The 18504-nt window shown below is 53.9% G+C and overlaps 6 protein-coding genes across 6 annotated transcripts; 3 read left to right on the top strand and 3 right to left on the bottom strand.

Moving 5' to 3' along the window:
- Positions 1-135: 135 nt before the first annotated feature.
- On the top strand, positions 136-1498 carry IWZ02DRAFT_374081 (uncharacterized protein; the record flags this gene model as incomplete). Its single annotated transcript, XM_066764745.1, has 2 exons — positions 136-439; positions 489-1498. The coding sequence occupies 2 exons, from the start codon at positions 136-138 to the stop codon at positions 1496-1498; spliced, it is 1314 nt and encodes a 437-aa protein (XP_066624483.1).
- Positions 1499-2437: 939 nt separating this feature from the next.
- On the top strand, positions 2438-3319 carry IWZ02DRAFT_373877 (Molybdopterin cofactor biosynthesis C domain-containing protein; the record flags this gene model as incomplete). The annotated part of the gene is made up of 2 exons (XM_066764729.1): positions 2438-2884; positions 3071-3319. Coding segments are annotated over 2 exons (696 nt in total), but the record flags the coding sequence as incomplete, so codon positions are not given.
- Positions 3320-5039: 1720 nt separating this feature from the next.
- On the bottom strand, positions 5040-7272 carry IWZ02DRAFT_204335 (NADH-dependent flavin oxidoreductase-like protein). The gene is made up of 6 exons (XM_066762615.1): positions 6866-7272; positions 6798-6808; positions 6462-6748; positions 6259-6412; positions 5461-6207; positions 5040-5376 (listed from the first exon to the last, which is right to left on the bottom strand). The coding sequence occupies exons 1-6, from the start codon at positions 6936-6938 to the stop codon at positions 5362-5364; spliced, it is 1287 nt and encodes a 428-aa protein (XP_066624481.1). The 5' UTR covers positions 6939-7272; the 3' UTR covers positions 5040-5361.
- Position 7273: 1 nt separating this feature from the next.
- Positions 7274-9426, bottom strand: IWZ02DRAFT_204447 (cytochrome P450). The gene is made up of 3 exons (XM_066762616.1): positions 9366-9426; positions 9052-9314; positions 7274-8996 (listed from the first exon to the last, which is right to left on the bottom strand). Exons 2-3 carry the CDS (start codon positions 9256-9258, stop codon positions 7581-7583), a joined length of 1623 nt encoding a protein of 540 aa, XP_066624480.1. The 5' UTR covers positions 9259-9314; positions 9366-9426; the 3' UTR covers positions 7274-7580.
- Positions 9427-14117: 4691 nt separating this feature from the next.
- On the top strand, positions 14118-16259 carry IWZ02DRAFT_204286 (pantothenate transporter liz1). The gene is made up of 6 exons (XM_066762614.1): positions 14118-14549; positions 14607-14699; positions 14761-14875; positions 14939-15575; positions 15625-15914; positions 15964-16259. Exons 1-6 carry the CDS (start codon positions 14319-14321, stop codon positions 16146-16148), a joined length of 1551 nt encoding a protein of 516 aa, XP_066624479.1. The 5' UTR covers positions 14118-14318; the 3' UTR covers positions 16149-16259.
- Positions 16260-16412: 153 nt separating this feature from the next.
- Positions 16413-18312, bottom strand: IWZ02DRAFT_488916 (histidine phosphatase superfamily; the record flags this gene model as incomplete). The annotated part of the gene is made up of 7 exons (XM_066769515.1): positions 16413-16529; positions 16586-17717; positions 17771-17936; positions 17998-18013; positions 18065-18099; positions 18152-18164; positions 18223-18312. 7 exons carry the CDS (start codon positions 18310-18312, stop codon positions 16413-16415), a joined length of 1569 nt encoding a protein of 522 aa, XP_066624478.1.
- Positions 18313-18504: the final 192 nt, after the last annotated feature.

Genomic DNA, 18504 nt, shown 5'->3' with positions numbered 1-18504 from the left:
ATCTCCACCTGTCCCACCCCACGCCGCCTTTTGCCGCCACCACTTACGGCCAAGCGCCATGATTTCATACATCTTGTGCCTCATGGATGATTCTCCTTCTGGATCCTGAGCTGCCCGCCCCCGCCTTTTGACATCATGGCAGGGCAAGCCTTGCGCTCGCGCGCAACTGCGCTGCGTCAAGCCTGGCTGTTATCGACGTTGAGGACGTGCGACTCTGTACGGTGCGTCGCAACCGGTGCTGCATCACAACAGCCCGCGATTGAGACTCCTAGCCCTGGTTTCGACTGTTCGCAGCGCAAGACAAATCGCAGAGAGTCCATCAAGCACGCAAAACCGTTCTCCGAGTTCTTGACAGACAACTTCAACCGCCAACACGACTACCTGCGCATAAGCTTGACGGAGCGATGCAACTTGCGATGCTTGTACTGCATGCCCGAAGGTATTTCCTCCTCGTCTCGTTGTCGTCTAGTGCTAATGGCGAGCATCAGAGGGCGTCCCTCTCTCTCCGCCGGACCACCTCCTCTCGAGCCCCGAGATCTTCTACATTTCGTCGTTGTTTGTCTCCGAAGGTGTAAACAAGATTCGGTTGACAGGCGGCGAACCCACCGTCCGGCGAGACATCCTCCCACTTATGCACTCCATCGGCTCGCTCCGTTCGAAAGGCCTGCGCGAGCTTGCCATGACGACCAATGGCATATCTCTGCACCGAAAGCTGGATAGCATGGTCGAGGCAGGTCTCACTGGTATAAACCTCAGTCTGGACACTTTGGATCCTTTTCAGTTTCAAATCATGACTCGTCGCAAGGGGTTCGACGCGGTGATGCGCAGCATGGATCGGGTGCTCGAGATGAATGAGATGGGCGCCGGTGTTAAGCTCAAGATTAACTGCGTGGTAATGCGCGGGCTCAACGACCGCGAGATATTACCGTTCGTCGAGCTCGGCCGCGAAAAAGACATCGAGGTTCGGTTTATTGAGTACATGCCCTTTGATGGGAACAAGTGGAACCAGCAAAAGATGATGTCGTACGCGGAAATGCTCGACGTCATTCGTTCCAAGTACCCTGATATCGCGCCGGTCAAGGGACACAAGAATGACACGAGCAAGAGTTGGCAGATTCCCGGCTTTGTCGGCAAGGTTGGCTTCATTACCAGCATGACGCACAACTTCTGCGGCACTTGCAACAGATTGCGAATCACGTCTGACGGAAACCTCAAGGTTTGTTTGTTTGGCAACACCGAGGTATCTCTGCGGGATATTTTGCGCAAGGACAACGGTGGCAAGCCGATGGACGAGCAAGCCTTTGAAGCAATCAAGCAGCTCGAGATGAATCGTCAGCAGGGCTTAGTTGGTCAAGAATCCGCTCCAGTTTGGAGTGATCGTGAGCGCGAGCTCCTCCATGTGATTGGCGCCGCTGTCAAGAGAAAGAAGGAGAAGCATGCGGGCATGGGAGAGCTTGAAAACATGAAGAACCGGCCCATGATTTTGATCGGTGGGTAGTCCTTCCTTTTTGTCTGTGACCTAATGTATTGGGTTGACTGCGTGGGTCTCATCGATGCATCCATCATTTGGGGCTGTATATTGGCACCAGCTGTACATGGCTAGTCTTGGCGAAATGATCTCGGTCGTTGTCAATAGATATCTTCCGCCAAGCACCATCTGTGAGAGTATCTCTTGTGAAGATGCCGGCTGACGACCGTTGTAGAAGAATCTCAGGCAGCTATGCCAGACATGCCAATTTCGAGGCCTTATGCCGTACCAACGCTTCCTCCAATTTATGCGCATCCTCTTCGAACTTCCAGACCCAACCCGGTCACCCTGTTCCCGGGAAGTATTACTTCATCGCTTAGACCGCCGTGGAATTCGATCCCAGTCCCTCAATCCATAGGCAGTGTGGCTCTCGGCAGCTCAAAACTAAGCAAAGGAGGTCGCCCTCGGACTCAAGTGATTCGGTCAGTAGAACACATGGGCAAGGCCGCAAAGAGATGGAGAGCAGTCGTCCGAAAAAACCCTGCAATGTTCGGAAACGACGCCCCCGAGCGCAAAGAGATTCCGGAAATCTGGCACGCAAAGAGGCATATTCAGGAACGCTTGAAATTTCTCATGCAGATGCCCAATCGGATCGAGCTGGCGCGGATGCGCGCACGACATACGTATCCGAAAACCGTAGACCAGATTACCTTCGACGAAGAGAGAAACGCAATGTGTTTCAAGCCGGACTTTCTGGACGCAGTCGTTTACTCAGACGACGAATTTCCCCAACTTGCGTCCCTAAAAAAAGGGCGAGGACGCTCCAAAAAGCAAGGAGAGTCACACGAAAAGAAGCCGGCTTCTCCAAAGGTTGGAGAGGCAGAAGAATCGACTGTTGTCAGTGAAACCAAGGGCTCTGTGGATGAAATGTCACCGGAGCAGAAGGTGAAACTGAACAATGGACTGGACATGAATTTTGTCAGGCATCTGGGTGATTCCTCGAGGGCTTCTCGTGGAATAATTAACAAGCGAGATCAAGATGATATTGGAAGAAGAGGCTTCCACACCGTCTCCTCCGCCCGCCAACAACATCTCAACCAAGATGGCTCTGCCGCATCTGGCCAAAAGACGACTGCAGAAGCGGATCAAGCCGACAAGAAAAACGAGCAGCCTGAAAACGGTAAGCTTACACACGTCAACAACGCCGGTGAGGCGCACATGGTGAACATATCTGACAAGGCCGACACACGCCGTGTTGCCTTTGCCACCAGCACAGTGCGATTTTCAACCCCTAACGTGGTACATTTGATCAGGAGAAACAGGATGAATAAGGGTGATGTGTTGAGCACCGCCCGCATTGCTGGCATCATGGCCGCCAAGCAAACGCCCAATCTTGTTCCGTTGTGCCACAATATTGTGCTGACGGGCGCCGAGGTCGAACTCAAGCTTCTCCTTCCTCCATTCAAGTCTCAGGAGCAGAGAAATGCTGAGGCACTGAGCGAGACCTCTGAAGTCGACCCAGAAGGCTCTGCTGCAGCCGCTGGATCTGAAAACTACTTCTCTGGCGCGTATGGCCCCTCTGCTGAGAGTAAATATAACCAGCCGCGGATGAATACTGGCAACAGGCAAGCGTCAGACATTCCTCTTGACTACGGGGAATTTCCTAACGGCGCCGTCTTCATCACTGCACGCTGCGAAAGCACGACCGCCACTGGCGTCGAAATGGAGGCGCTCGTTGCCGCAAACGCGGCGGCCCTGACGGTCTACGACATGTCCAAAGCAGTCGACAAGCACATGGTACTTGGGAACAGTCGCGTGGTGCTCAAGGCGGGCGGCAAGTCAGGCACCTGGGTCGAGGCGGGCTGGCTGCTTCGTCGCACGGGCCTGCATCTGAAGGAGCCCTACCCCGAAACTTTTTCGAGATCGATGGGCCAAGAGATTGCCGTGCGAGAAAACCTCGTCCCCAAGCGCAAGCACTGGAAGATTGCTTTCAGAACAATGGTCCAGGCGGGTTTCGACGTTGACCGCGCCCTATCCTTCTTGGGGTGGATGAGGACTCCTATCACGAAGTACATGCAGAATGCCGATCCCAGAGTCAGAAAGCACGTCCAGAAGCTGCTGTTGAAGGAAGGCGTCAGCATGCAGGAACTCGATTGGAACGAGACCAAGTTGATGGCGGAAGCCGAAGAGGACGAGAAGGGCGAACTCGCAGCGGCTCCGGCACAACAGACTGGCCTCATCAAGAGTGCGACCGAAGAGCAGCAGAGCGTGACCGTGGAGCAGCAGCCGCAGCAGCCAACAGAAGATGATGGCGTCACCGTGGGCCCCATCCCCGAATCCGTCGAGGAAATGCAAGACCTTAGCTCATTGGTTGCCCATCTGCGCCGCAGCTACATGCGTACGGCCAGACCTGCCATCACCGCCGCCAAACCAGAAGACGACGCCGCGGTGGCGGCCTTTGACGCGCAGGAGCTGCGGCCCTACGAAAAGACGCTGCGCATTACCAAGTACACCACCAGGGAACAGGAAGACGAAAACGGTCAAGTCCAACCGTTCAACGGCTTCGAGACGCCGGCCGCCGAGAAGAGAACGCACGTCCAGTTCTCGATGCGCCGCAGCCGCGGATCGACCGACAACTTCGAAGTCCTGGAAAACATCGAGATGGCGACGGCGGCGGAAAAGGCAAATGGCAAGACCAAGGCCAGAGACGACGACGACGACGACGACCTTGAGCAGCAGCAGCAACAACAACCACAACAGCGGCAGGACTTTTCCGAGGACGACGAACCCCTCGCAAGGCCTCCTCCGACTAAGAAGAGCAAGAAGGACGAAAAGGCACAGAAGCGGCGGTCAAACGGAGGAGACGATCCGCGCTTCAAAGCAGCAGCCGCCGTGTCGAAGCCAAAGAATTCGACGCGAGCTGAGAAGAGCTGGCACAACGAAACGCCGGCCATGGAAACTGACAGTAGCAGCATCGACGAGGCAAAAACCAAAGATGATGTTCCGCTGCAGCAGGAGCGCAACGAGGACTACGAGGACGAGAAGGACAACGACCAGGACAAGGACAAGGACAACGAGGACGACGAGCCTCTTGCAAAGCCACCCGGCAAGAAGAGCAAGAAGGGCAAGAAGGGGAAAAGCGGCGGCTTGAGCGACAAGGAAAAGGCCACGCGGCTGGGTGTCTCCGTCGAGAAGGTTCAGGAAGTAGAAAAGGCGCTGGGTCTGAAGGGCGAGGATTGGGTTCCTTAGTTGTGCGAAGAAAAGGAATTCTAGAAGATTGATGGCTGTGGCTGGCTGGCTGGTTGCCTGGTTGATTGAGTCGAACGCTCGCATGACGCTCGCGCATTTGGGGGAGAGGCATTGGTTGTGCGGTTGATCTCGTTTCTTGCCTCCTCTCTTCACTCGTTGCTTACGGTTTTGGGAAGGGAAGAGTCTGTGGTGGAGAGGTTGCCGCATGTCAGGCGTTCAAAAGCGGCTCAAGAAAAGAGAAAAAAAAAAAGTGCTCTCTTGTTTGTAGACAACGTCTGTAAGTAGTAGATGAAGCTGTGCAGCAGGAGACAAAAGTTATGCAGGGGTTTCAATCATGCATGCAGCATGTAGGTAGGTGCTTGCTCGGCGCACTAGATAGATGAACATCAGCCAAACAGTGGAGACTGGCGCTCCACAGAAAAGATGGATATTCGGTTAATCGGATGGAACCGCTTAAGCGGTCAGGACGGGTACGCATTTGATCGGCTATGTAGATGAACAAGTTCCAGGTCGCTCGTCAAGTGGAGGTCGACATGTTGTGACACAGGCCGTGCAAGTGAAGGCTGGATTTCCAATCAAAAGAGTTTGTCATCAAAACGTCATGAGTTTTGCTCTATCAACAGAGACTTCTCGTCTTTCTAACTCTAGAACTTGCTCTTCTGCTTCAGAAATCAGTAGGAAAATCACTAGAGCCGTCTCGCATTAGACACGCTACAAAAAGAGGAGGATGGGGAGATACTCACAGTACTCTTGCCGCGGCCGCCGAATCCCCAGCGAATCTGGTTGGCAACGTTGATCTCAACGCCCAGCTCTTCAGCCCAGGCCCACACGAGGCCGGGGTTCTTCTGGAACCAACGGCCGGCAAAGACCATGTCAAGGCCGTCATCGAGCTGCTGCTGCGCCAGCTTGCCGGTGGAGATGCTGCCGACAGACGCGACCAGTATCTTCTCGCCAACCTTTGCCTTGACCGTCTTGGCGAAGGCTGCCTGGTAAGCGGGGCCGCCCTTGATCTTCTGGTTGGGGTGGTTGCCGGCCGAAGAGATGTCAATGAGGTCGACGCCCTTTTCGGCCAGGATCTCGGCAAAGCGCGCAGTGTCGTCGACGGTCCAGCTCTTCTCGCGGCCGAACTCAGGGTCCTCCTCAAGCCAGTCGGTCGCGGAGACACGGATGGTGAGAGGCATGGTCTCAGGAATGATGCTGCGGACAATCTCGACAATCTCGAGGGACAGACGGACGCGGTTTTCGAAAGAGCCCCCGTACTCGTCGGTGCGCTTGTTGGTGACAGGAGAGAGGAATTCGTGGAGAAGGTAGCCGTGAGCGTTATGTATCTGGATGGTGTCGAAACCGCACTTGAGCGCGCGGCGAGTGGCATCCGCCCAGGCCTTCTTGAGGTCCTGGAGCTGCTCCTTCGTGTAAGCGTGAGGAGAAGCATGGCGCTCGTTGTAAGGAATCGCAGACGGAGCATAAACGCTCTTAGGCCAGCCATTGAGCTACAGAAGGGTCAACGGCTTGTTCACTATGCAAAACTCATCCCTGCTCACCTCCTCGCCGGCGATGTCGCCGGGGCTCAACCAGGGGGCAACCGTGCTGGCCTTGCGACCAGCGTGGGCAAGCTGGATCCCAATCAACTGGTTTTGGCTATGCGCAAAATCGACGACCCTCTTGATGGGCTCGATTTGGCTGTCCTTCCATAGACTATCTCCTATCAGTCCGTATCTCGGCCAGTATGTCCCATGATTCATACCCGACATCTTCAGGAGTGATTCTGCCCTCGGGAGTGACTCCGGTAGCCTCGACAAAGGACAGGCCGGGTCCGCGAGAGATGATTCCTCCAAGGTGTGCGACGTGCCAATCTGTCATGTGTCCATCCTGGGCAGAATATTGGCACAGCGGCGCGAGACCAATGCGGTTCTGGAGGGTGAGACCTCTAAGCTTGAGGGGCTGGAAGAGCTTGGGGATGGGCTTGCCGCTGGACTGAGGCACCCACGCAGTGCCCGAGGGCGGATTTTGAGCTGGGGTGAAGTAGGGTATCTGGTTGCTCTGTTAAACCGACGTCGCAAACAGAGTCTGGAAGCCTTACTCCCTCAGCAGCTGCAAATCAATCGCGCGTTAGCTCAATGACCTCAGAATTGACATGCAATGGCGTACCTTTGTTCTCAAGGCCAGGTTTACCTCCATCCTGGCCAGGAACGACCTTTTTCAGAGCGGCGAATGGTTCCATGCTATCGAAGAAAAGTAGAGGATTTGGAGAGCTGGCGTGACGGGAAAGAAAGCCTCAAAAGATAGAGAGCTTTATACTAGTCCCCTTGCCGAGCTATGATGTGCGTCTGGCTGATAAATCATAGACGGCAATTGAGAGAGGCTAACGACTCCTGCCAGTCGGATGGCACACCGGGTAAATGGAGGCTAAAGAAATGGAGTCTCGAAGGCCAGCCTTGGAATAGCGTCGAAAGCCAAAGCACCGTTGTGGTCGTATTGCGTAGTTGGCGTGCAATTGGGAGATGCCCAACGCGTGGTGGGGTAGCTGTTATGTTGGTGCACGGTTGCGCGACTTTACCCGATAAGGCAGGGTGCTTTATAAGCAGGTGGACCTCTGCTGCTGCATGGAATCCTTTCTCGCCCGGATATGGCCCTCTGCTATGCTTCCGAGTGTGATGCTCAAGTTGCAGACTTGAGAGTGAGCAACGTGTTTGCTTAAAATGGTGCATTGATGCTAATCTTCGTCCTAGAAAGCACGCCATCCAAGATTGCTAAAACAACAGGGCGCGATTTTGCTTAGGAACAACATCAACAAATCATGGAAATCTTATTTGGCCTCATTCATATCCAGGAACCATCCCTTCAAGTCAGGCCACTTGATTGATCACCAGCCCCCCACATCCTTGAGTTTCACGCGCATGCCGCCTTTAGGCCTGGCCGTCACACCGGTTTGGATCTCAACCTTCTCCGGCGTATCAGGGTCGGCGAACTCCATCTCGAACGTGCCAGCCCACGCAGCCAGTATGCATGCAAGCTCGGCCTTTGCAAAAGACGAGCCAATGCAGCTTCGTGGACCGTGGATGAATGTCTCAAGTGCATAGTTGCTCTCAGCGCCTCCCGTGTTAGCGCAGCCAGGCGCCAACCATCGGTCTGGGTTGAACTCATCGGCATCCTCGCCCCACAACTGGGGGTTGGTGTTGATTGCAAGAATAGGCACAATGATGGTTGTGCCTTTTGGAATGTGGTGTCCTAGGATCGTTGTGTCGTGGTCTGCGATGCGCAACGTTGCCGACACTGGAGGCTTCAGCCTGAGAATCTCATTGCAAACAGCATTGAGATAGGGCATCTGGTCAATATCCTTCGAGCTGATGGTCGACTTTGAATCGCTGGGCGATGGCAGGTGAGCCCGTATCTCCTCTCTCAACCGCTTTTGCACCTCTGGCTTCTGGCTGAGCAGGAATCCCGCCCAAGTTAGCGACGTTGCCGTTGTCTCATGGCCTGCTGCCAGGAACGTCATCATTTGATTCACCAAGTCTGCGTCGCTGAAGCCGCCAGATTCGAGGGCGACTGAGATGATGTCGACATCAACACGCTCTCCCTTCTCCATCTTTTGCTTCTTCTGGAGAATCAAGTCGTGACAAATCCGCTTAATGGTCTGTGCCGCGCCGTCTATCTCGAAATTCCTTTTGATGGGCAGTAGGCGCAGCAAGGCCAGAGGAACGAAATTCCCAAGCAGCGCCAGAAATGTAGCCACTTTGTTTGGACTGAAAATCTTCCTGTATGTGGCATTGAGTTCGCTGTTCGGGTTTTCGATGGCGTGGAAATCCTGGCCCATGCCTGCAACTCCGATGATATCGAGAGTCGTCCTAGACGCCCAGCTCTGCAGATTAAGGACGTTGTCATCACCTTGGCTCTCCAGAGTCTCAATCATAGCCTGGGTACATTCGCCAGCCTTAGTCCAGAAAACGCGGTAAAGATCCTTGATATGACGGAAGGAGAAGGCCGGCATAAGAAGTCGTCTCTGTCTCTTGTGCTCATCGCCTTCGGCCAGCAAAACTCCTACTCCCAGGATACGACCAAGTCCGTGGCGCACATTCGCAGGCTTGGTGAAGTCATAGTTTTTGTGCACCAGAACCTCTGCGAGAGCCTTGGGGGAAGCCACAGAAACACGTGGCGCGTTGAGCGCAAACCTGTAGTAGAAAAGTCCGTCGTTGGTCACATTCCTAACCCACTCCTTGTGCGGCCATCCGGTGGGTTCTTTCCTGATTCGGCTAAATTGGCCCATCAAAAAAGAGCCTCCCTTGAGAAAATCATTAGCGATTACTGTCTGCGAACGAGCTCGCTGGAAAAGATACCTCTGGCTGGGGAAGTTTGCGCAATGGGCTAACATAGTGCGGATATATCACCACCGACCAAGTGAACCAGACCAGCGTCTGTAGCGCGAAGAGGATCAATGCTCTTGTGAGAGCCGAGTCATGTATAGAATAAGATGGCGGAGCATAGCGGCCAAGAAGAGCGCTTTCGGCCAACGACACAGCTGCCAGTGTCAAGGTTGGCGCCATGTTGAAAAGATCGAAAAGCCCAGAGCAAGTTGATGGGACTAGCTTCGAGGTCGCGGCTAGGGAAGTGAGTTTTCAAGTAGTGGTAGCTCGCACAGGTTGCCGCTTACGAAAGATGTGAAGCGGTGGATTGGGGGCGGAGGATCATGGCGAGGCGGTGTCGGTTAGAGAGAATGCCCGCAGCTAGTCGCATATCTTGCCCACCTTGTCGCTGAAACAGTGTAAAGAACAGCCCGACCATCACCAAGCATCAAGCCACCAGCAAGAAGCGCCCGCTTCAGTGTCGTCATGAGCCGAGGCGAACGGGGATGCTGTCCGGACGAGAAGTGCGCCACTCCCAATCCGCTTCGTCCGGGATTCGCCTGGTTGCCTTTGGCATATGACATCCACCATCAACGGCTTTCTCAGACCATTCGGCTCCGTCCATTCCTCCGTTGCCCTTTGTCTTCTGCGCGTCTTCTTGGCGAAATAGCCTCTAGCTGCCGTCCCTTTCGTGCGTTAAAGGCGGCCAGGAAAGGCCTGGCCTATCAATGCTGCTATCCTCCCGTCTCTCGAGACATCAGACCATAGTATTCTTTTGGGTCGACTGGATGCGCGAGCGAGGCGAAAAAGACACGGCGCCTTGTTTTTGTCTTTGGGCCACGCGCTTGCGGAACGCAATTCGAGCCCGTATCATTGGAGCGCAACTCGATGGAAGGATTTGCCATCAATGTCTGCCTGCAAGCCAGCTGACGCGAGCGACGATTGAATGGTAGTGCCAGAGACCCGCAAAACTCATCATCTTGTTCGCCTGAGAGCACCAGCGGCGGCAACAAATTCACAAGCTTGGTTGACGTCCCGGTGCAACCATGAACCTGCCTGTCCGGCAGTACGGCCGTGACGTGATGCCCCTCGCAGACGCTATTCCTATTCAGCAACCACGAAGACGTCGACACTGAGATGCCCCGCCACACCACTCCTTAAACCTTCTGGAAAACTAATCTTCTCGCGGGGAATTCTCTACTTCTGTAAAGACAGGCTGTTGCCAGCAAAGGAATCGCGACCTATCATGCAACCACGCGGAATGGTTTGATGACTTTCGGATTGATCTCGAGACGTCAGCTTCGCTCCACATCTACCAACAGGAATCGAGAAGTCTCCAAAGCCGTTCTTTCCAGCCTGTCTAATTCTTCAAAATGCCATGGTCCAGCCTAAACAGGAAAGCCAACCCCTGCCCCACTTGTTTTCGCTTTTCACGCAGCCTTGTCATGAGAATAACACAGCTTTCCGCCCTTGGTCTCCATGACCTCGCCAATCCTCACCCACTCCGGCCCACCAGGCGCAAAGAAGCCAACATGCATCTCATACGCCGGCATAACATCACTATACGCCACATTGCCGTAAAATTCAAACGGATACGCAAACTTGGTGTCTTTTATGACAAGTGGTTTTGAGAAATCGAGTCGCCCTCAGACCTTGTCGACCATGCAGGGTTATCCGATGAAATCTTGCAACCGCGAAGAAAACCCCTGGGAAAAGCCGTGTATAAAGGGGGAACAGAGGCGCTCGCTAACAGCTTTCTCCTCGACAATAATCTCCAGAGCGGGCAACGGACTCCTAGAAACCAGCCAGTAGGACACTTACTGGACGCCTTACATAGAGCGCATTCGCAGTCTTTACACGCTCGATTCATGATCTTTCTAGACCCGCTGGAAGTTCAGCATAAAACATCGCGAAGCTCACGGACGGCCCCGTTCGACGTGCGGGATCGGGACGTCGAGAACTCCCTAAAAGATGCTTGCGCATCACCCTCTGCTGACGACCCACAGGCGCGCAAATGGTCTGTGGGACAGGCGTGATCAGATGTAAAGATGGAGATAGCCGAGCCAGGTCGGAGCGTGGCTGGTGTTGAGTCGCGGTGCTCCTCTGCACGGCCCGCTCTGCTCACACTCCATGCCTGCAGGTACCCGCCCGTCCTCTGACCCCGTCCAAGGAGAGAACGAAGGGGAGGCATTTCGAGACTCGGTTTCTTTGCGTCTCTGCAAAAGCGAGGTGACGGTGAAACGTCGCAGACAGAGGGGCTACACTAGACCACCTTCGTCGTTGCTATCTTTGAGTGATACCTCATCTTCGTGGGGACGAGGCTCTGCAAAGATGCAGCACAAAGCTGATCCTTGCGAACGCGCCTCCACGGTCCACTCATGGCTCAAGCAATTGTCCAGGGAGGCCGCGCGGCACAAGGACGTGTTTGCAGAGCCAAGACGAACGTGTTTAGATGGCCAAAAAGACCCGTGCCCGAAGTTTCCGCATTCCGAACATCTTGAGGAAAGTCGCTCCAGGTTCGATGAGACAAGTAGAGATAATTCTGTGGTGCAGAAGGATTCGTAGGAGATCGGCGCGAACAACAACAGGGATTGGGTATTTAGTGTAGGTCTGGCTGGGCAAATGTATCAGTGCTCAGGGTCCACAGCGGCGTGAAGAGAAGGAGACAGCGGGCGGAAGATCCATCAGTCGCACCAATCGCTTTAACTGCTTGACAAGTCTCATATGGCTCGTCGATAGTTGGACTTGTTGTCTCGGAAAAGATTTGAACCATCTAAAAATGTAGATGGAGATTGATGACCGAAAAGTCAGAGACCGGAGACACTGAATTCCGCACGACTCGCCAGGGAAATTCCAGAGTCGAACCACCGTGGTAAGTCGACTGATGATTGGCGAAATTCTCTGAAAAAGTCCAGCGACGACTCATGAGACTGGCAAATTCTTGGTGGTTCTCGACTCCGGTTTCGGCATCTGCTGATTTTGATAGAGCCAGCAGCATGTTGAAGCTCAACTACCATCACTCTGAAAGTTGTGATACCGGATCGCGAAGGTGGACAGATAAGTCTGTGGATTTCGCGGAGGAAGACGAGAGTGGAGCTGGTTGCGTGTACTGTCTGCCAAGATCTTGGCCAATGAGGGCACAGCTGTCAGTAAGAAATGGCCAGCAATTGGCGAGCGACCGTGGACGAAGCTTGGAGACAATTGCGACCAGAAATGGAGCAGCGGTGGATACGTAGAAGAGGCGCAGTTGCGAGGACGCGACGACTGCGGTGCTCACCTCCATGTCCTGTTCAAGGATGATTGTGAGGCTAGAAAGGACAGTTTGTCCTTTAACAGGACAAGCCAACGCTTCGCACGACTGCTACCAATCGAATGCGTTTGCTAACTCTGGAAGTATGCATCCACCCCTTGATGGCTGGTGAGCCTCTCTTTTCGACCTTCAACCGGTGTCCCACCAAAGTGACAAGATCATGATTTGATGTTGTTTGGAAGCACTTCCCTTTGGACTGAGGGCCATTAGTTGCTGACATGGAGTAGAACCGGACGCGTTACCAAGCAAGACCAAGGCCTTTGCCACGGATTGCGACGTTGAGGTACTGTCCTCATTCTGAGCCATTAAGCTGCGGCGCGGAACCCCAAGGACTGGTTTTGCCTTCTTTTCCGGTCGACCGACCTGATGGTAGAGGTTGAATCTAGCCATTCGTTCCAAGCCGCCAAGAGCCACTGTTTGCCACAAAATAAGCTGAGATTCAGTTCCCGTCGTCAGCTCCATGATCTGGGCAGGCCAAGTCGACGCCTCAGCCTGGGCTTAGAGTCGTCTCCAGACATCATTTGTCGTTGAGCGAAAAAGGTTTTCCAGAGTGGCAACAAGGGCAGGCTGCTTGCGGGGCACTTCCCCCAACATCCACAGAAGAAGACCACGTCTGAGAAACACAAGGAGCTGCTGTCGTAGGCGGAACGAGTTGCCGAGCTTGTTCGGCCACTCCTCGACAGAAGGACTGACAAGCTCGCCAAGCTTCAGCTCAAGCTCAAAACCAAGCTCCTCTGATGGACATACGGATAGACGGATGGGAAAATCGGGTCTTCTCCATTTATTCCATCTGAATTGAAACGCGATGAGGGCAGCAGATAACGTCCGCCGCGCAGAGACGAGTGGGTCGGCCTATGTTTGAACCAAAGAAACATCTCAAACTGCGCATGCAGTCTGTCTGCAGTGCGTGCCTCAGGGGTCTGTACAGTATATCAACAGAAATGCAAGCGCAAGAAGGTCAAGCTGCACGTAATGCGAGATTGCCACTCACCGCGTCCAACCCCGAGGACCTGCGAGAAACCTTGGCGGAAATTTGGCCCCGGAATCGACGCGGATATAGTGCCTCGTGATGCTCGGAAAAGCTCCCTGCTTTTCCTTCTGGGCACCAATGGTCCAATCAGAATTCAGAGTGGGTTACCCCATCCGCCAAGATTCTGCGACTGGCTGCATGGACTCAAGTTGAGGCCCGCTGGATCTCCGGTGTTACTGTACGCCACCAAGCCGCGAGTGCTCGAGCTTCGAGCTTGTATGGGCGGTCGATAAGTGATGTTTTTTGCAATTGGCAGCCATCTAGCTGGAGCAACTCATGTGTGTGTATTACGCACCCGTGTGACTGGAGATTTGTTATGCGACTTGTCCGAATCGTTTGGCAACGGTATACATGGAGCCGCAGGAAGCCAAGTTTCACTGACTGACAGCGCCGGAACTGCCCCGCTGGGAATCGCGCCATCCCCGAGCGTTATCCGTCGGATGAGCACTCACGCGAATCTAGTAAGCCAGAGCCTCCACCATCTCTGGACTGTTGGGCCGAGAAAATCGAGGGACTGACGTTTCGTGTGAGGATTATCCAGTCTTAGCCGCCCGTCACCCCAGACCGATGGCCTCTTCCTGGGACCCACTTTCCCCAGAGTGGGGCATGCAAGGGAGCTGCAAACGCGGGGAAGCGACGTGACATCTTCCCTTTTCAGAAAATGAGTGCGTCGCTTCTCGCTGTACACGTCGTGAGTGGCTACATGCCAAGGGGCATGGTGTAGGACTTGATGAAGTTTCGGGCGTTTCCTGAGGCCCACGTGGGGTACGATCTTGAGGAGTCCCTGTCAACCTTTGGCAATAAAAACCTTGGGAGCCATTGCTGTCAATGTTTTGAGAACTCAGGCTCAACCTTCTCACCCACCTCGTCCAGGAAGCTTTGCGACCTTGCTCCCCTTTTGCGCTACCGTTGCAAGGCACAATGACTGCCGACAACCAGATCTCCGACTCGCCTACGGCATCCGTGACCGTCGACGAAAAAATAAGAGCAGAGCGTATCGATTTGGCAGAAATTGGAGAATCAGGTTCCGATGCCTTACGACGAGAAGCACCGGCTCTTGTCCGAAGCATGAGCCCTGAGCAGAGGGCGGTGTTGGAGAAGAAACTAGTGCGCAGGGTTGATCGCCGGCTCATGCCAATGCTCATTCTTATGGTACGACTCCTAAACTCCGATTGAAAGGAGAATTTCACTTACCAATTTGCGGCATAGTACATCCTCAACTACATCGACAGAAACAACATTGCAGCAGCTAGGCTAGCTGGCTTAGAAGAAGATTTGGGTCTGCATGGGCATCAATACTTGGTCAGTATTTGACCGCTGGATATGTGCAAAGGAGCGACCTGATTGGACTAACGCAAGGAAGACCGCTGTCAGTATCCTGTTCGTGGGATACCTTCTCATGCAGGTACCGTCCAACCTCATGCTGAACAAAATTGGTCGGCCATCCCTGTACTTGCCTGTTTTCATGGTACTGTGGGGTAAGTAGTCAAATCCCAAACTTTCGTACTAGCAGTAGAGGTGCTTACACGGTAGAACGACAGGTATCATCTCCACTGCGACTGCAGCATGTCAAGACTTCTCAGGCCTGGTTGCCTGCCGCTTCTTCCTCGGCTTCGTAGAAGCAGCTTACTTCCCAGGATGCCTTTTCTTCCTGTCCTCCTGGTACACACGCAAAGAGCTTGGAATGAGGACCGCCTTTCTGTACAGTGGCGCACTCATCTCTGGCGCATTCTCCGGCCTCATCTCCGCAGGCGTCAAAGGTGGCATGGACGGCCTGCACGGCCTGCGCGCCTGGAGATGGTTGTTCATCATCGAGGGAGCCATCACGGTGGGAGTTGGGGCAATTGCCGTCTTCATCATTCCAGACTTTCCACGAACGACAAAGTGGCTGTCCGACGAGGAGAGGGAGCTAGCCGTTTGGCGATTGCAGGAGGACGTCGGCATGGACGACTGGACGGGCAGTGAAGACCAGAGCTTCTTCCACGGGTTCAAGCTGGCTGCCACGGACGTTAAAACGTACATCATGATGGCCTTGATCACTGGCCACACCAGCGCTGGCACCGTGACCACGTTCTTCCCAAGCGTGGTCGAAACACTTGGCTACGACACTGTCAACACCTATCTTTTGACCGCACCTCCATACTGCCTTGCAGTCATCACCACGTACCTGAACGCTTGGTAAGGCCTACAATCGTTTTGGCATGGTTTCAAGACTTACTTTTGGCAGGCACGCAGATAGAACCGGAGAACGCTACTACCATGTTACCTTGCCATTCGTCCTGGGTATCGTGAGTTTCATAATCGCAGCTTGCACCACCTCCATGGCCCCAAGATATTTCGCCATGATTGTGATGCTCCCCGGAATTTACACCGGATATCCTGTGGCATTGGGATGGATTAGCAACATCATCCCGCGGCCTCCAGCGAAGCGTGCTGCAGCAATTGCGATGATCAACGCCGTGTCCAATTCCTCGCAAATCTTCATGCCCTATGTCTACATCGACGCCCCCAGATATAGTAAGTCGAATGCATCGGCACGTTGGAAAGGACTTACTGACAAGACCAGTTCCGGCGTTTGCCACTTGCAGTTGCTGCCTTCTGGTGTCAATAACAAGCTCGACTATCCTACGATTCATCCTGGTCAGGTTGAACAAGAAACTAGATCGCGGAGAGCATGTGGAGGGCGCGATCAACGCTGGACAAGCAATACCTGGAGAAGCCGCGGAGAAGGGATTCCGCTTCCTGGTTTGAACGACAATTCTGAGGAGATCGCGACGCATTTATTCGCTATCAGAGCACCTGGGAGCCGAAATGAGAGACATGTATATCCTTCTCCCTCGATGAGGAGCAGGTCATTAGGAGAGAGCCTTTGCCACATTTCCGCAGACTTCGGGTGTTGTTGAGTTGCCAGGAAAGATGAAACTGATGAAATGAAATGATTGGCCAAATGGTCTACATGATCTGTGCGCCCTCTAGCATGTTCCACAATCATCTATTTGAGTATGTGCAAGTCTGTCACTCATATCCCGCAGGTTCTGGCTGAATCGGGAACGTTGGTTGGTCCAAGTTGCTGGCACAGGCCTCTTTCCAGCGCTTCGGAGTGTACTTGTCCACAATTGACTTGAAGGCTTCCTGCAAAAGGCTGTTAGCAAGTGCATAATCCAACAAGCCTGAATATGACCACTTACAAGAGTACACAACGAGGGATCACCCTCAAAGTGTTTTCCCGGGGCTTTGCAGCCAGGGACCTGCATGACTTTGTCGTTGTAGCGAATGCGTACATAGTGATCCTTGAGAGAGTCCTTCTCCAGCTGAGTCAGTTGATTCGTCGGCTTTCTTGCGATACCAGGGCCGGGAGAGTTGCTCTTCGAGCCAAATATCGAGGCTAGCCATCCCGAAGGCTTGTGACGTTCAGCACCCCCGTCTGCGGATTTTTCATTGAGAGAGGAAGCACTGCTGCGCGTACTCTTCCGCTTGAAAAGCTCAAAGGCAACGTGGCTGGTGTACGGCGGCCATCCCTCGCCTTCAAACGCACCGAGACTGGACAGCACACCGGCAAGAGTCGTGTCGTGAGCACCAGATAGAGAGAGCCTAATGTTCATTTCGCCGCCTCTTCCAACGCCGAGCGACTGATCGTCTCCGCCGATCTCAAGAAGTCCGTCTTTTCCATTTCTTTCGACGTTGCCAGTCATCCGTCCGACGACATCCCCCATGAGCGCGCCAATGCCCAACTCACGGTACTCTTTCATCTCCGTGTAGCCTGAATACCACTCTTCAACCCCGATCTTATCGACGATTGCTCGAAGTTTTGGGTCGTAGAACTCTTTTGGAAGACGGGTTTCAGGGCCGTGAGCCAAGGTGGAGTTGATAGTGTCCATGACGCCAGAGAGGCGAGGGTGAGAATCCACAGCAACACGTTTGGAATTCTCAGGCATCCACTTGGATATCAGCTTGTTAAGATAGGCCATCTCATCTGTGTCATTCCATCGATCAGCAGTCCGCTGCGCAAATGCCCTGCTCAATTGTGCAAAACGACGGCAGTTCCCCTCGTTCGGGTAGAGTGTTTCATCAGCTGGAGAGCGCATGAGGATCGTGGGAGCAGGAAAGTCGGCTGTACGGGTTGAAGGCGGATAGAAGCCCCAGAAAACCTGTTGCACAGACTCCAAGGCTCTCGGTATCGGCGTCGCGCGTAGGTGTATCATGTCCGCGTCGGCGATAAGGTGCGGCATGAACTTGAGCTGATCTACATAGAGATGCCTCAAACGCTTGCCTAGGTTGAGCGTAGTCTCTCGACCCTTGTTCGTTAATTCGCCGGGCAGGCTGTGCCAGTGTCAATGTGCTGTCACTCTCATGGCTGAGGTCTCGATCCTCACCATATGGCATCGAATTCGCCCTTGGGGCCAGTGGTTATCACAGGTGCGTCATCAGGCCCAAATGTCTCCAATCGTCTGCGGTACTTGAGCTCGTCCCATTGCGACCAATCAGCCGTGCTCATGACAACACTGGTGAGGCGGCGCGCAGAAGAACAGTACGGCCAATCTTGAACGTGTCAGGGGCTATGGTCAGAGGTACACGAGAGGTTTGCGGGACCGGGTCATACGTGGTGGAAGGCCAGCCTGGGATCAGAATCTTAGTACGGGTAGACGAAGAGCAGAAGATGTGCTTACATTGCGGAAGCGTGGAGACACTGGACTCCGTTCACCTGGAGAATGGTTACAACGACAAATTTTAGGAGTGTCACAGCCAATCCTTACCATGACGAAGCAACTTGTTGACAAGATTTTAGCATTGGCGCAAGAGCAAGCCTGGCGTGATTCTTACCTACCACTTGGACGAGCTGCAGCTGCAGATTGTTGGGATAGAGCCTCTCTAACTCTTCTGGGGAATAGGGTTCCCGGGGATTGAGGGTCGTCATGGCGCCAGGTCGAGGAGAGCACAAGGAAGTGCAGTTGGAGGATACATTGCTACAAACATGAAGGTGACTCGACTCGACGTCACCGGCAGACCGCCGGGCGGGCAGGGCACCCGACCCGGGGCCGTGGGCCCGAGCTTCCTTGCTACCGAATTCTTGCCGATGCTCGGACAGCCGGGGTTAGGTTCCTTGCGG

The sequence above is a fragment of the Phyllosticta citriasiana genome, assembly GCF_038021145.1.
Source record: "Phyllosticta citriasiana strain CBS 120426 chromosome Unknown IWZ02scaffold_4, whole genome shotgun sequence".
NCBI lineage: Eukaryota > Fungi > Ascomycota > Dothideomycetes > Botryosphaeriales > Phyllostictaceae > Phyllosticta > Phyllosticta citriasiana.
The sequence above is the reverse complement of the archived record's forward strand: the minus strand, read 5'-3'. Positions and strand labels throughout refer to the sequence as shown.